The 14639-nt window shown below is 39.3% G+C and overlaps 2 protein-coding genes across 3 annotated transcripts in view; both read left to right on the forward strand.

The window, feature by feature from the left end:
- Nucleotides 1-10082, forward strand: part of slc12a5b (solute carrier family 12 member 5b) — a 48692-nt gene extending 38610 nt beyond the window's left edge. The window contains exons 16-27 of one of the 2 annotated variants that reach the window (XM_051950078.1): nucleotides 446-565; nucleotides 674-778; nucleotides 882-1050; nucleotides 1154-1349; nucleotides 2637-2806; nucleotides 2896-3027; nucleotides 3194-3301; nucleotides 3400-3516; nucleotides 3812-4014; nucleotides 4979-4993; nucleotides 5100-5233; nucleotides 6686-10082. In XM_051950078.1, the coding sequence (XP_051806038.1) occupies nucleotides 446-565; nucleotides 674-778; nucleotides 882-1050; nucleotides 1154-1349; nucleotides 2637-2806; nucleotides 2896-3027; nucleotides 3194-3301; nucleotides 3400-3516; nucleotides 3812-4014; nucleotides 4979-4993; nucleotides 5100-5233; nucleotides 6686-6777 (1561 nt within the window). In that variant the 3' untranslated portion in view covers nucleotides 6778-10082. The remainder of the gene's footprint in view (nucleotides 1-445; nucleotides 566-673; nucleotides 779-881; nucleotides 1051-1153; nucleotides 1350-2636; nucleotides 2807-2895; nucleotides 3028-3193; nucleotides 3302-3399; nucleotides 3517-3811; nucleotides 4015-4978; nucleotides 4994-5099; nucleotides 5234-6685) is intronic. The other variant, XM_051950079.1, reaches the window with a different exon arrangement.
- Nucleotides 10083-12253: 2171 nt separating this feature from the next.
- Nucleotides 12254-13181, forward strand: LOC127534494 (ammonium transporter Rh type B-like). The gene is given in 3 exon segments (XM_051949751.1): nucleotides 12254-12955; nucleotides 12958-13017; nucleotides 13164-13181. Coding segments are annotated over 3 exon segments (780 nt in total).
- Nucleotides 13182-14639: the final 1458 nt, after the last annotated feature.

Consider the following 14639-nt stretch of genomic DNA (forward strand, 5'->3'; position numbering starts at 1 on the left):
CCACACTCACGGGCTCAAGTGCAGGCCGACTCTGATTCCAACTTCCCGAACACCTTTCCACGCATCTGCAGACTTTCCTGAGGGACATAGTTCTTTGAGAAATTGGTGACATATAAATGTGTTGCCTGATTAAACATCTGGCGTCTCTTTTCCCATTATTGTTATATCCTATTTGCCAGCTTACAACAAACTGAGGGCTTGTCCTCTTTTGTTGTCCACATTATGTAACAAATATTGAGTGCTGGCAGGAGCAAAAGTTTGTTTGACGCTTCATCAGTGAGTTTTTACACATTTGCTGAAGCTTGCAGGATGAGCTTAGGTACCTCAGACTGTGTACAAACTTCCTGTTTGCAAGGTTTTGTTATTGCTGTGTTTTAACCAGTGGTGTGAAGCTGGCAGAAATTTCCAGCTAGACCAAACATGTCACTTCCTGCCCCCCCCACAGGGCTCTGTCTTTCCTGGGAATGAGTCTGTGCCTGTCGCTCATGTTCATCTGCTCTTGGTATTACGCAATAGTGGCCATGGGCATCGCCACCTGTATCTACAAATACATTGAGTTCTGTGGGTGAGTAATCATGGCAGCGCAGGACTTTTATTAATCTTCTTTGTGAAGAGTCATATATTCATTGATCATGATACTGCATGTGGTAAGCCATTAATCTGCTGTGGACAGGGCTGAGAAGGAGTGGGGTGATGGGATACGTGGGATCTCGCTCAGCGCTGCTCGCTTTGCTCTGATGAGGCTGGAGGAAGGACCGCCACACACCAAGAACTGGAGGTCAGTTTAGTCCAGCTTGTTTTTAGTTATAGGATTGTTTTTTAAATGTTGTTTTTTTGCCTGTCCTTTTGTCACAAACTTTCATTATTTTGTTCACTATCAGGCCTCAGATCCTGGTTCTGGTCAGTGTTGATGCTGAGCAGAATGTGGAGCAGCCTCGTCTGCTCTCTCTGACCAATCAGCTGAAAGCAGGAAAAGGTCTGACCATTGTTGGGACATCGGTTCAAGGGACTTTCCTTGACAACTATGTTGAAGCCCAGAGAGCGGATCAGGTCTGTAACATACACTTGAACTTGTGATACATGTTGTACAAACTTTGCTGTAAGTACAACTCACATTATAAACTACTGCCTTCCCCTCTTTGTGTCTCTGCAGTCTTTGCGTAAGCTGATGGAGGCAGAAAAGGTGAAGGGCTTCTCTCAGGTGGTCATCTCCTCCAACCTGAGAGATGGGACGTCTCATCTGATCCAGGTTGGAGGACTTGGAGGTCTGAAGCACAACACGGTGATGGTCTGCTGGCCCCGTAACTGGAAACAGCCTGAGTGCCACCAGCAGTTTAGGAACTTCATTGGTACGTCTCCTGGAGAAATAAAAGATAGCTTGTGCCTGTATGTTGTCATCCTTCATTTTATCTCTGATGGCTTTTGATTTTTTTGTAGGATAGCAAATGAAAATAATGAGCAATTATGGAGCTTTTGTGGCGGTGAATGCTAAATTCACCGAACAACTTTGGGAAGAATTGTCTTTTAAGCTTAAGCTTGAGGTTATAGAATCAAAAGTTTTTGGAGACAGCTTTTTGTATGAACCTCTTACTGTAATTTTCCAGAAAACATCTCAGTGTGTGAGTCCTCTGTTGGTAATTTGAGGTAACTTTAAATGTCTAAAGGCCCTCAGGAGAGTAGCGTTAAGTAAAGAAGCCTTAGAGCAGTACGATTGTGCGCTGTCTGAGATAAATGTTGTAAAATCTGTGCTTTTTTAGTCAGTGGTGAGTGAAACACATGTTCACCAATAGCCAGCCTGGCAATTTGGCAATTCTATGACCCACTTCCACTAACCAGCCAATATTAATACAGTTCAAAATTAAAATACACAGACTGCATTAAAAAGAAAAAATATTTCTGAATAAAGTTCCCTGCAACAAAGATGCAAAGGCACGTCTCTCACTCTCATTCTCTTCAAATCATAAAGGGTGACACAGACTAACAAGATTTTACAAGCATTTGCACAGTGTGACATAAAATGAATATAGACTGATATATATCTTTATTTACCCCTGGGGAAATTAGTTTTACAGTACGTTATGCCACGCTTCCCTCCAGAAACTCTAGACACATATATTGAAAGTGACACAATTGTTGTGATTGCACAATCTAAGGGTGTCCTACGGTCAGTGAACTAAATGAAATTGATTTAGCCTACTGTAACAAGAGCCTAATTGATGGTCTCTTACCACATATACGTTACTGCATATTTAACATAAAACTTGCAGAAACATTAAAATATATATAAGGTCATTTAGAAGCAATGTCATTACATGCTGAGGACTGGCAAGTTATTTGTTTTGCGGTCTTTTTAACTGTAAAAGCGCACATACCTTGGTCATAATTCTTCATAAGAAACTTTGATGTATCTTTATCAAAAATATGTGTTATTATTGAAATTGAATGCTGGTTCATACGCAGTCTCTCTTATATCAGTATTAGCCACAATAATCCTGGATGAATTCATGCAAAAAATGTTTATTTTACTACATTTTCCTTATGACTATCTAATGGGATACACTGAATAAACTGATAACCACTGAGGTAGTCCTTTTCCATTCTGTTCCTTGTCATACATTTCTTCTGTTCCTCTGCAGAGGTAGTTAGAGAGACAACTATAGCCAGCCTGGCCTTGTTGGTTCCTAAGAATATCTCCAGTTATCCATCCAATGGCGAACGCTTCACCGAAGGCCACATAGATGTCTGGTGGATCGTCCACGATGGAGGCATGCTGATGCTTCTGCCCTTCCTGCTGCGCCAGCATAAGGTGGGAAACAGGACAAAGTGTATTAACAGAGTTTAATATGACTGTGTTGGCACTCTTGCAGGACTTTATGTTCATGTTTTGTGCTGCAGGTGTGGAGAAAGTGCAAGATGCGCATTTTCACTGTCGCTCAGATGGACGACAACAGCATCCAGATGAAGAAAGACCTCATCACTTTCCTCTATCACCTGCGCATCGATGCTGAGGTGGAAGTGGTGGAGATGGTGAGAGATTTGTCTGGCAGATAATTACAAACACTCTACAAGGAGAGGATGTTTTAAAAATGGAGTAAAGACCAAACCAGACCCAAACATTACTCAGTGTTACTATGTGAGTCTGTGTTCGCATTAGACATCCATATGATTGAAGGGAAATGTTTTTCCTTTAAAGCATGACAGCGACATCTCAGCCTACACCTATGAGAAGACTCTGATAATGGAGCAACGTTCACAGATCCTAAAACAGATGCATCTGACCAAGAATGAGATGGAGAGAGAGGTAAACCAGATTACATTATGTGTAACTGGAAAAAAGTGACATTTTAGTTATGACACTCACGACTACTCTAACGATGTGTTTCCTTGTTCTCACTATAGATTCAGAGTATTACAGACTCATCCCGAGGATCCATCCGGCGTAAAAACCCGGCTGCCTTGCGGCCCCAGCACAGCGCTGAGGAGGGAGCCAGCGTGGCAGAAAAACCAGAGGAGGAGGTAAAACTGCAGAGGTCCCTGTCGGAGAAAAATGTGTTAACTTGCAATTCTTATCCTCACTTCTTCCACTCGTCTTTTCTCCAGCTTCTGATTATTAGTCTATTAAGTGGCAGATCTGCTCCGTCACAAGAGCAGCAATCACAGCTGTGTTTCAGTCTTTCCAGTGGGAGCTCAGTGTTTTGTTTTGTTTTTTCCCCACTGGCCACTGACTTTCAGAGGTTCACCTTTACTGACAGGTGTCTCTTTTCTCTCTTTCACCCCGTCGCACTGTCATGTCGCGGTGTCCCTCTCTTAGTCTGTGGCTGTCTCCAACCCAAAACAGGTGCAGCTGATCCAGAGCAAGAATGCCTCCACGCCAACCAGCCCCACGAGCCCCACGTCTCCTGCAGCGCCTGCAGGAGGAGCTTCCACCTGGACCGACAGCAAGGGGGCGGACAAGGGGAAGAACCTGTCAGCAGCGACCCCAGAGCGGGCCAAAGACCTCTTCAACATGAAACCGTGAGTTACCCATCAGTCAGCTCAGCATGTTGCACAGGAAGCAGACATCACACACAGCGAACATACAAGGATGTGGGTCACTCGTAAATCTCTGTGTATATCAACCCAGATTCTTGGGTTTAAACAGAGACAAGTTGTTCTATGTGACAAAAAAAACTTAGAACTAAAAGCATCAAAATAAAACAAAACATTATCCAAGCCCGAGTGATTTGTCCTCATTTTAATTTCATATTTGTCTCTTTACACATTGTTTACATGCATCCAAAATTATTTTTAATATTCTTATTGAAAATTTCTTTCCTTTTGTTTTTCTAAATAAACATAAAAACAGTAATGATGACTCATTTTAAACAAATACTCGATTTACAGTTACTAGCTACCCTCATCCATCATATACAGTGGGGATCCAAAGTTTGGGCACCTCAGGTAAAAATTTGTATTAATGTGCATAACAAAATTGAAAATCTATGGATAACACTGGCCAAAACGGAGGAGTCTCACACAGGTAAAACTGCAGAAACTCAGAAGAATTATAACTTCAGTTTAGACCGTGTGTTTGGCCCCCAAACTTCACAACAGGAGGTTTTTGAAGCTGATCAACACCAGTTTTGAAATGGTGTTGAAAGGATAATTGATGATTAGAAAATCCTTGTGCATTTATGTTTGCACATGAATAAAAGTGTAAGTTTCCGTGGAAAACAGGAAGTTTCCTGGGTGACCCCAAACTTTTGAATGGTGGTGCACCTTTTAAACCCACTGCTGGGCTTTGTTTAGGGTTATACCTCTCACACTTAAACCTTTACCAGATATTTTCTTTATCGCGGATGAATATATATCAAATACAGATCAGCCACATTACTGACAATAAAGAAACCAATAAATCACCAATGAATACAGCTTCCCGTATGAGCATAACTCCTGTATGTAACTCACATATTCCTGCTTCCTTCCAAACATGCTGCAGGGAATGGGAGAACTTGTAAGTATCAACGTTTTGTTGTGAGACATGCTGAGTTAGTTGAGCCGCTGATAGATTGATTTATGAACCAAACCGTCCTGATGTGACTTCGTGTTTCTCACATCAGGAACCAGACTGATGTGAGGCGCATGCACACAGCGATGCGGCTCAATGAGGTCATCACAAAGAAGTCCAAGGAGGCCAAACTAATCCTGCTCAACATGCCTGGACCACCAAAGAACCGTGTGGGCAACGAAAACTGTATCCTTCATCTGGTCATGATTTTCTTCATGTCTCTTTGTAAATTAGTTGAAATCATTTTTTCCCCACAAGAGGAAATTCTTTTCCAACAAGGCAGCATAAATATAATAAGAAGATAAGATGAAATTATATTAAATCCAAAGGAAATTCTTTTGCCAGATATTGCTCACAAAACAAAATTATTTAACACGGCAAATGCAGTGCCTAGTAGAAAAATAAGATATCAGTATGATACATTACTGTTACAGATTTTTTTTTTTAAAAAAAACATTAGAATAGAAAAAATAATAATACTGGCAAAAAGTCAAAGGTAGTAAATATCTCACAGATCATGAAATATTGCACATGAAAATGAAAACACATGATACTAAACTGATACTGCAACTATTGAGAAAAGCAACATTGCAAAAGATGCTAATGCCATCATTCAGATTCAGGCGTCTGAATAAAAACACAAGACATTTAAAGTACCAGATGATGTAGTACTACGCATGCAACACAGAATACAATGAAAGATTCAGGTGATGAAGGTGAAGTAAAACTGCAACGTTATAAGGATTAAGCTAATATACTTTAAAACTGACTTCAGTTATGGTACAAGTGATGCACGGACACTTAAATGTTTTGTTCCTAACTTGACAGTTTTACTGAAATTAATGCAGCACAATCGAAAACAATTTTCAACTTATTGCTTTATTTTTGGTAAAAATAACGATGAATCTCAACCACCAACACTTTGGTTCTCTACTTTATATACAGTTTAAGTCAGCGGGTCGTAACTTACACCGCTCCAAAGGGATAAACATTTCTCTAAACTTTGTCTTTTCGTGGGGATAAAAAACTGCTTTGCCTCTTTAAGCTTGAATTAGTTCTTTAACACCATTTACTCAATTGAAACGTGACAAATGGCAACACTAAATGACTCAAACCAAATCACAAAACAAGTTGGGAGTTTAGCAATTCCTCCATATGCTTATTTTCTATTGTTTTATGTAAAATCTTAATATGGAATGTAAAAACACACAGCTGTAAAATTAATGTAGTGGCTCAGGAAGCATAAAAATGAAAAAGCTTAAAAATAGTTCATCATAATGAGTATGTATCTTTTGACAGAGTGAGAGGATTATTAAATGCTTTTCTTTCTGCACAATGTGAAAAATACCCTGTGACTTGAATCTGCTGTAGCATCAGCAGTGAAGAATGGTTTCTGGAGTCACAACATTAGTGGAGGCTGTTGCTGTTTCCTTGGAAATGTCAACACTTGTGTGTTTTCACAGTCAAACCCAACTGATTAGCAGCGGCAGCAACTGACAATGAAAAATGAGACAGAAGAAAGGTGAAGCGATACAACTTCAGTGACAGAGAAGTAGACTGCGCGGACACCTACTTCTTGGTTTTACAGTTGTTTGCAAATTCAAAAAGCTACAATCCTTCACTGTGATTGCCTCTCAGACATGGAGTTCCTCGAGGTGCTCACTGAAGGTCTCAATCGGGTCCTGCTGGTGCGTGGAGGTGGACGTGAAGTCATCACCATCTACTCTTGAGGGGCTTCTTCGGTTTTAGCAGCGTCTACACGAACTCTCCCCTCTCATCCCTCCCTGTTATTGCAGGAATATCCTCCCACACCGTCCTGGCGGCAGGGTTTTCAGGTGACACGTAGAACCAGCTGTGACTCTTAACCACTAGAATACAAAATCCATGCAGTCTCTGCTTTTGACGTGTTGGTTGACAGTTTAATTACAAAACAAAAGACCTCAAAAACCTATTCTCCGAAAATGGAAGGTTTTAAATATTTCTTTTTCTGATTTGTTAAATCCACTTTCTGTTAACTTTTTTTCTCCGCTTGTTTTTGTCCCTGATCAACCGTAAAAGAGGAATGTTCTTTCTTTGTCATTTTTATCTGTTTTCTATCACTTAGCGTAGTTGTTATTTATGTATTTATTCATCTTATCATGTCTGTCTTTGTTTTTGTCTTCAATAGTATGGTTGAAATTACACAAAACTAGAGTACTGTTATAACAATTTATTGTGGGAAAATCTTGGATAAGGACATTAATGTGATGCACTTACAGTTATTAACTGGAGTAATAAAAGAGCCGAGGTGGGAGCTGCTGGTTATTATGTACAGAAATTTAGACAAAAATCCATACGGGTGCAACAATTTCAGTTTAAATGACCCCATGGGTAATATGTGAGATCACTGGCTGGTCCTTATTATGACAATGATTTATCTGTTATTTATTCATCAGCATCACTCACAGAGAGACTGGCAGAAATTAAAATATAGAGAAAATTATTTAACAGATTTTTGTGATCATAAACCTGATTGTTTGATTTTATTATATGCTGTTGGAATATGAATGGAGTTACACGCTGCAACACAAAGCCTTTGAGCTCAGTGACAGACACTTTAAATACTCCACATTCATTTATCATTTAATAGATATTACTCCTTCCGTAGCCATGTTTTCCAGATAGCTGCGGTGCTAGTTGATCAGGATGTACTGGGATCTTGAGCTACTTTGTTTTTTTCATAATGGGATAATTAAAGGTATTTTTGAAAACTGAAAAGATAAAGCAGATTTTGGTACTTCATCACAAATGGCACATGAAAGCAGCTTTTTATCTCTGTACAGACACTGTACACATCATGAGTGTTTCTCTTCTGAGTTTGAAAAAAAAAGTGCCATTACATAATATTAAAATGTTTGTGTCCTCAAACAAGAAAAGAATTTTTAAAACACATAAATTTAGTTCTTATAGTATTACTAATTCTACTTTAAAGTATTTAAAAGAAATTTATTAAAAGGGAGCATTTTTTTTAATGTTTTATTCTTCTGTGAAAATATTAAATATCCATTATATTTACTGGTGTTGTCAGAGGCACTAAAAATATTTTACAGCACATCAGATATTTTATTTTTAAATGGTGTGGTTCAGAAAATATAGATAGATCATTTATTTTAATAATCATAAATATAATATGTTTTATGCGTGGTGAGTGCACAGAAAGGAAAAGCTGGGCGTTTAGGGAAATGAACTTCTTGATGAGATTAATGTAAGAACATTCAATCAATTAAAGTTTCAATCAAAGTTTATTTCTATAGCACTTTTCATACATAAAGTAGCACAAAGTGCTTAACAAGTTAAAAACAAACATTAAAAAGACAATGTCCCACATCCCTCCCAACTCCTGCCCCCATCATACTCCCTATCAACACACACACATACACACGCAGACAGTCACGCGCGCGCACGCACACACACACACACACACACACACACACACACACACACACACACACTTCTACATCAGAAATAATAGCGTTGGTTGACTGAGAGCAGAAGCACCAGAAAGAGGAAACCCCATCACTGAGAGCCGCCTGCACCCGGGGCAGCAGCAGGCCCCAGCAGGCCCCCACAGTGATACCTCTGAACCCCAAATATGTGTTAATCCATAATAGAACAGCAGTTAATCATTTTACGGGGCTTACATACCAGATTCTTTACTGATTATTTTTGTTCACAGAGTAATAATCTTAAACGTAATTCAGTATAATGGTGAAACAAACAACGTACAATGTGTTACAACTTAGTGGTTGGGAAATTTTCCTACAGTTGGACACAGCTGTGTCCCAGATGTGTCCAACTTTCTCATGTCATTCTCTGTAAGAAAACAGTCAAGCAACTATTATTGTGAAATTTGCTGCAATATTGCGAACACCAATGTGTGAACAATGTAAACCCCACAAATGAAAGAATCTCCGAAGAATCACATCAATTTCTTAGCATGATTTATGCATTCAGTCCGATGATCCTGTCTCTCAGACCTCTAATTTATGTGTGCATAAATGCTCATACAGTAGATTTTTCACTTCTATTTGTATATGGTTTATTGATTTTTCAACTTGGATGTCATGGACATATATTTGTCATAGAATCCTCACAAACTCAACCAATTCTGTAAACTTTTGTTAGGTAAGATCAGTGCCCCAGAAATGTACATAGTTTATAATAGCAGTATGGAAACAAAGCGTTTAGTTCTAATAATTTATGATGAAAGTTTTTGTCCAATCATGTATGCATAGAGTAGCTTGACTTGATTTTTTTTTTTTGCTCCCCTGGCCTTTTTCTGCATCAGTTTCTAGCTAAAAGAAAATTTGTAGCCAATATTATCTTTTCCATAAAATCTTAACATTTGTAAGTATTCAGATTTCCTTCTGATTTATTTTACACGTTTTTTAATACAGTAGTTTAATACACAGCCTCACCTCATTACAGACACGATGCTATATTAGTAAATATCTGTACAGCCCTCGGTGTTTCCCTTATAATTCAGAAAAGTCTGGGTGCAGAACGACAAGAACTGTATTTACTTTTGAGTCATAAGATGACGGTGTCAGGGAGGTGAATATTTATGATGGTCACTAGCATGCAGAAATTTAGAGTCACAGTTTATAAACTCCCTCAGCAAAGTGTGTGTGTGTGTGTGTGTGCGAGCGCGCGTGTGTGTGTGTGCGTGCGTGTGTGTTGTGACCACATGTCTGTATGCTTTATGTGAACCTACTACTTGTTTGAGTGAGGATAGTGTGTGCTGAAGAGCGAGACAGAGTGAAGACGGGACATTTGTAAATTGACCTGTGATTTTAGGCTTAGAGATAACACGTGTAATGTGACACTACAGGTTTTATAGATATGAAATAGGCAGTTTGTATTGTCTTTAAAATTGTTAAACAAACTTTATTTTATGTTCTACCACGTCTTATGAAATTATGTACAAGAAATGGTTTGAAGAAACCATTTTATATGTCAACACAAAATGCAATAAATTAAAATCCTTTTAATATGACGGTTGAAGTATTTGTCAGATTTTCTACAGTGTTTGCTCATATTTGCATTACTTGTGGTTTTTGTGGTTTCTGAGTCATCAAATGTCAACAGCACATGCTGGATATATCTCAGTGACACTGATCTCAGGTGTCAGACAGATTTGGTTAAACCTGGACTAAAACAGCATCATTTGGACACAACTCACTTCCTGTACTGTGCAGAGCAACTCCTGCATCTGAGCAACAGATAAAGCTAACTTTGTTTCAGTGTTTTATAAGACCAAACATACCATAGTCACTTAAAGTGAGTACATGTTGTTCTGTAGTTGTTAAGTAAATTAGCATGAAGTTACCATGACCGTAAAACCTCTGGTTTCAGCTATAGACTGTAGAAGAAATACATCCATCTTTCTTATTCAGCCTGTGGTTTCAGTTCTGTTATAAACAACCCTTCCGGAAGAAGACTGTCTGCATCTATGATTGACAATTTTTTTTAAAAATGTGACCCCACTACAGGTAACACAGACATGGAATAGTGTGTAAGACCTGGACTTACTAGCACTTCTAACTTTGTCCCTGAGCAATTGTTTTACATGAAAAAAAATGCTGAACAGCCAATGTTTTTAACTCATGTCTCTGGTGAGTTTGTCAAACAGCATTGTGATTAGAAAATCAATAGTTTAGGGGTGCAAAGCTGCAGCTTTGAAATGGCTATTACAGGACTGCTAGTTAACTGTGAGCTGTCACTATTTAATACTAGTTCCATTGTGTGATATTGTACACACAAATTATGTAAACAAGAACAGTTTCATTGGGAATTTGGCTCAATTGCAATGTAGTATATGTGAGCACAAAGGGTGTAAACACCAGCTGAGTTTTGGTAGCACTGAAGCAGAGCACGCATAATGTGCTAACAATAAAGACTGTTCTGGTGACACTGCCAACAAAAAGAGTAATACTCTTGATCTTCGGCTCGTCAGATGCTTGGAATGCATGAAGAGTCTTGTGTTCACTCTTGTAGTCAACACCAGAACATTCAGTGAACTTTGCTCATTACAGATACATTTTAGAATCAGCAGATATTTTACAAAGTGAACAAGTCTGCACTCATTCTGAACAGCTCACCACAGAAGAAGGGAGTGGGCAGGGTTGTGCAAAATTTGAACTATGTGAGGACTGGTTCCTTTGTCAGAACATAGCAGCTTGAGGAATTTCATATGTCTTCATATCTTAAATGTTTCTACTTTACACCTTCAAGTTTTATAACACCACAAATCAAAATAAAATGTCATTTTCATTATATGGGAACTTTCAAGCTGCTTATGCATTTACTCTGTTTTCTCTGCTGTACCAAATACTTAGTAAACCATGACTGCAAAAACTGAGATACATACCAAACTTTGAATATCATGCGCTGTTCCAGCCCTAGACCCTTAACATATGTTTCCCACTTAGCAATAACATTTTAGGTATGAGAAAACACAAAATATTTAATACAAAAAAGACAGGAGTACATAGACTAATTTGTAGTCTAATTCCCTGTTGCCTGCAAGAACTTTCATTTGTCATCCTCTCCACTGTAGAGTCTACAGTGTACACCAGAGGGGAGGCATGGTCACAAATAATGTCAGTTAGCACTGTGTGTCACTTCATGCACTGCATGTTTAACAATCATATCACACAGTTCTAGGAATATTAAACTTTGTTGAAGGACACACATTTTGACATATGAATAAATTATTTTGGCAGTTCAGGAAAAAATTTATTCCAATGTCAGGTGCAAATCAGCTCTGTGTGGCAAGCTGAATCTACATAGGTTGTAAAGTTATATTGTGCCATAAAGAAACAACAAAAGGCTGATATTTCAGAACTGCTGCATGTCTTATTGCAATGGGTAAAGTCCACACAGGAGCATTTCTCTGAGAGGGCAACATATCCGTTTGTCTGAGAGAGGAGGTTTAACCATTGTCTTTGACGGTCTTATCTAAACAAAGATAATCAAAGCTGCAAAAGAAATGACTGTCATTTGCTCCGAAGAGCAGTAAGGATGAAGACACAGCCGACCAGTCTTCGAGTGAGGTTACCTGCATTTTTATTTGTCACAGAGGTGACTTTTGTTGCCCTTTATGCTGCTTTTGTCACGTACGATGAACATACTGATGCCCGATTTCAGACCAACCAGACGAATCCCATGCAGAATGCAGTCTACAAGGATTACCCGTTCTTTGCAGACATACAGGTCATGATATTCCTCGGCTTTGGATGCCTGCTGGCATTCTTCCGACTCTATGGCTTTGGGGGGATGGTTTTTAACTTCCTCACAGCTACTTTTGCCATCCAGTGGGCCATTCTGGTGCAGGGCTATTTCCAGTTCAATCATGACGGTAAGATCCATCTTGGAGTGATCAACCTCATAAATGCAGAGTTTGCCTGCGCTGTGGTGCTGATATCTTTTGGGGCAGTGCTGGGGAAAACCAGTCCGTTGCAGCTGCTGATCATGGCCCTGCTGGAGGTGCCAGTGTTTGCAGTCACAGAATGGGTTGTACTGAAGTATCTGAAGATCAATGATGCAGGAGGCTCTATTCTCATTCATCTCTTTGCCTGCTACTTTGGCTTGGGTGTCACTTTTGTGTTGTACAGGCCTCGCCTAAACGAAGGCCATGCAAAGGAGAACACCAGCTACCAGTCAGACATCCTGTCTGTGATGGGGACCCTGTTCCTGTGGGTGTTCTGGCCCTCCTTCAACTCAGCATTAACCCTGAAAGGAGATGACCAGCACAGGGCCATCCTCCACACCTTCATCGGCCTGAGTGCCTCCACCCTCACAGCTTTCGCCCTCTCTGCCATGCTGAACAAAAATGGGAAACTCACGATGGCAGATGTTCAGAACGTGACTCTGGCTGGAGGTGTGACGGTAGGGGCATCTGTGGATATGATGATATCACCTGCGGCTGCGTACGTTCTGGGTATGATGGGTGGCACCGCATGCATGCTGGGCTACAAGTACTTGAGCCCCTTCTTGGCACAGAGATTCAGGATCCAGGATCAGTGTGGGATACACAATTTGCACGGTCTAACAGGACTTATATCCTGCACTGCAGGGATATGTGCCATACTGATGGCCGACGAGGAGGTTTATGGCCCCTCTTTATACGAGATCTTTACCCACAGAGCACCAGTGGAAGGAGACCCTAAGCTGCATGAGCTACAAATGCTGATCCCCGATTTACAACCAGGTTTGGGACGGACTGCCCGGGAGCAGGCTCTCTTCCAGGTCGCAGCTGTATTTTCCACCATCGGTCTGTCAGCACTGGGAGGTGTCCTCACGGGTTTTGCCTTGAGGCTGCCATACTTCGCATCACCGTGTGATGATTGCTGTTTTGATGATGAACCATTTTTTGAAGTTCCACCAGACTATGACTCACCACTCAAACTCAGTGACACAGTTGCAATCGAGGACTCTGCTGCCTGATGTGAAGTTCTGTCAACGCATTTAACTGGATATATGGCAAGGAGGGAAAAAAGAAAAATAACCTATATTTGTCTTTGTGAGTAATGGAATTTGTTATCATGTTGACAGTGTCTTTTACAGTAACTAATAATTAAATGTTTATGTTCATTAAATTGTAAATACGTTACACTAGTGATCGCAGATAATAATGTGAGTGTAACTGTGTTGTCCAATATTGTCTAATACAAACAGTAATGATGTTATTTATTGCTCTTCATGCAAACATTAAAGGAAACCAAATGTAACGGCATCTTTGCATGGCTGGCACTGCTCTTTTTTCCTCACAAGGTTGTAATGTAAAACTCTGTTCGCTTTTTTTTTGCAGTGATTGTGCCTATACTTATATAAATATATAAATATATATAAATCCGCCACAAAATCAGGGTTTAAATATTCAGATAAGCACAAAGTCCCTTGACATGCATCCTCTTGCTTTCAAAGGTTTCCACAGACACAAAAACATAAATATTAAAACAGTCCTTGAAAAAAACTTAAAAGACACTAACAAAAACAAAAATCAGTAACATAAAACAAACACTTATGAAAAGGGCTGATAGCAAATGTGTGTGTGATGAGGAATCAAATTAACAACCATTATACCATCACATTTGACAATAACAGGAAACATTCATCACTTTGGTGTCAAAGAGGTTGTCCTCTCTCTATTTTTCACTAGATGGCGACACAGACCTCGTAAACTGACAGGAGTGTGTTCTCGCGTGGAAAAGCGAGATTTGAGGCTATATTGTGTTTGTGCCCTCAGTTCTGTTTTACAGGCTGAGCAGAGATGAACTGTAGTTTTTTGACAAGAGGTATTCTATTTTTTAAAAAATGCCCAAAATTTAAATAACAAGGAAGAAAATGATAGTTTGTAAGGATATTTGGTATTTGCAATTTACAATACAAAAATGGAAAGGACACTTTTAAAAAGAATTAAGTAAAATGGAACACATAAATAAACCAAAGTGTATCCGGAAACGGGAAAAAAATCAATATAATAATAATCCATAATCTAATCAAACGAATCTTACAAATTAATTAAAAGAAAATAATTTATTCTCGGGGA

The sequence above is a fragment of the Acanthochromis polyacanthus genome, chromosome 6 (assembly GCF_021347895.1).
Source record: "Acanthochromis polyacanthus isolate Apoly-LR-REF ecotype Palm Island chromosome 6, KAUST_Apoly_ChrSc, whole genome shotgun sequence".
Classification (NCBI taxonomy): domain Eukaryota; kingdom Metazoa; phylum Chordata; class Actinopteri; family Pomacentridae; genus Acanthochromis; species Acanthochromis polyacanthus.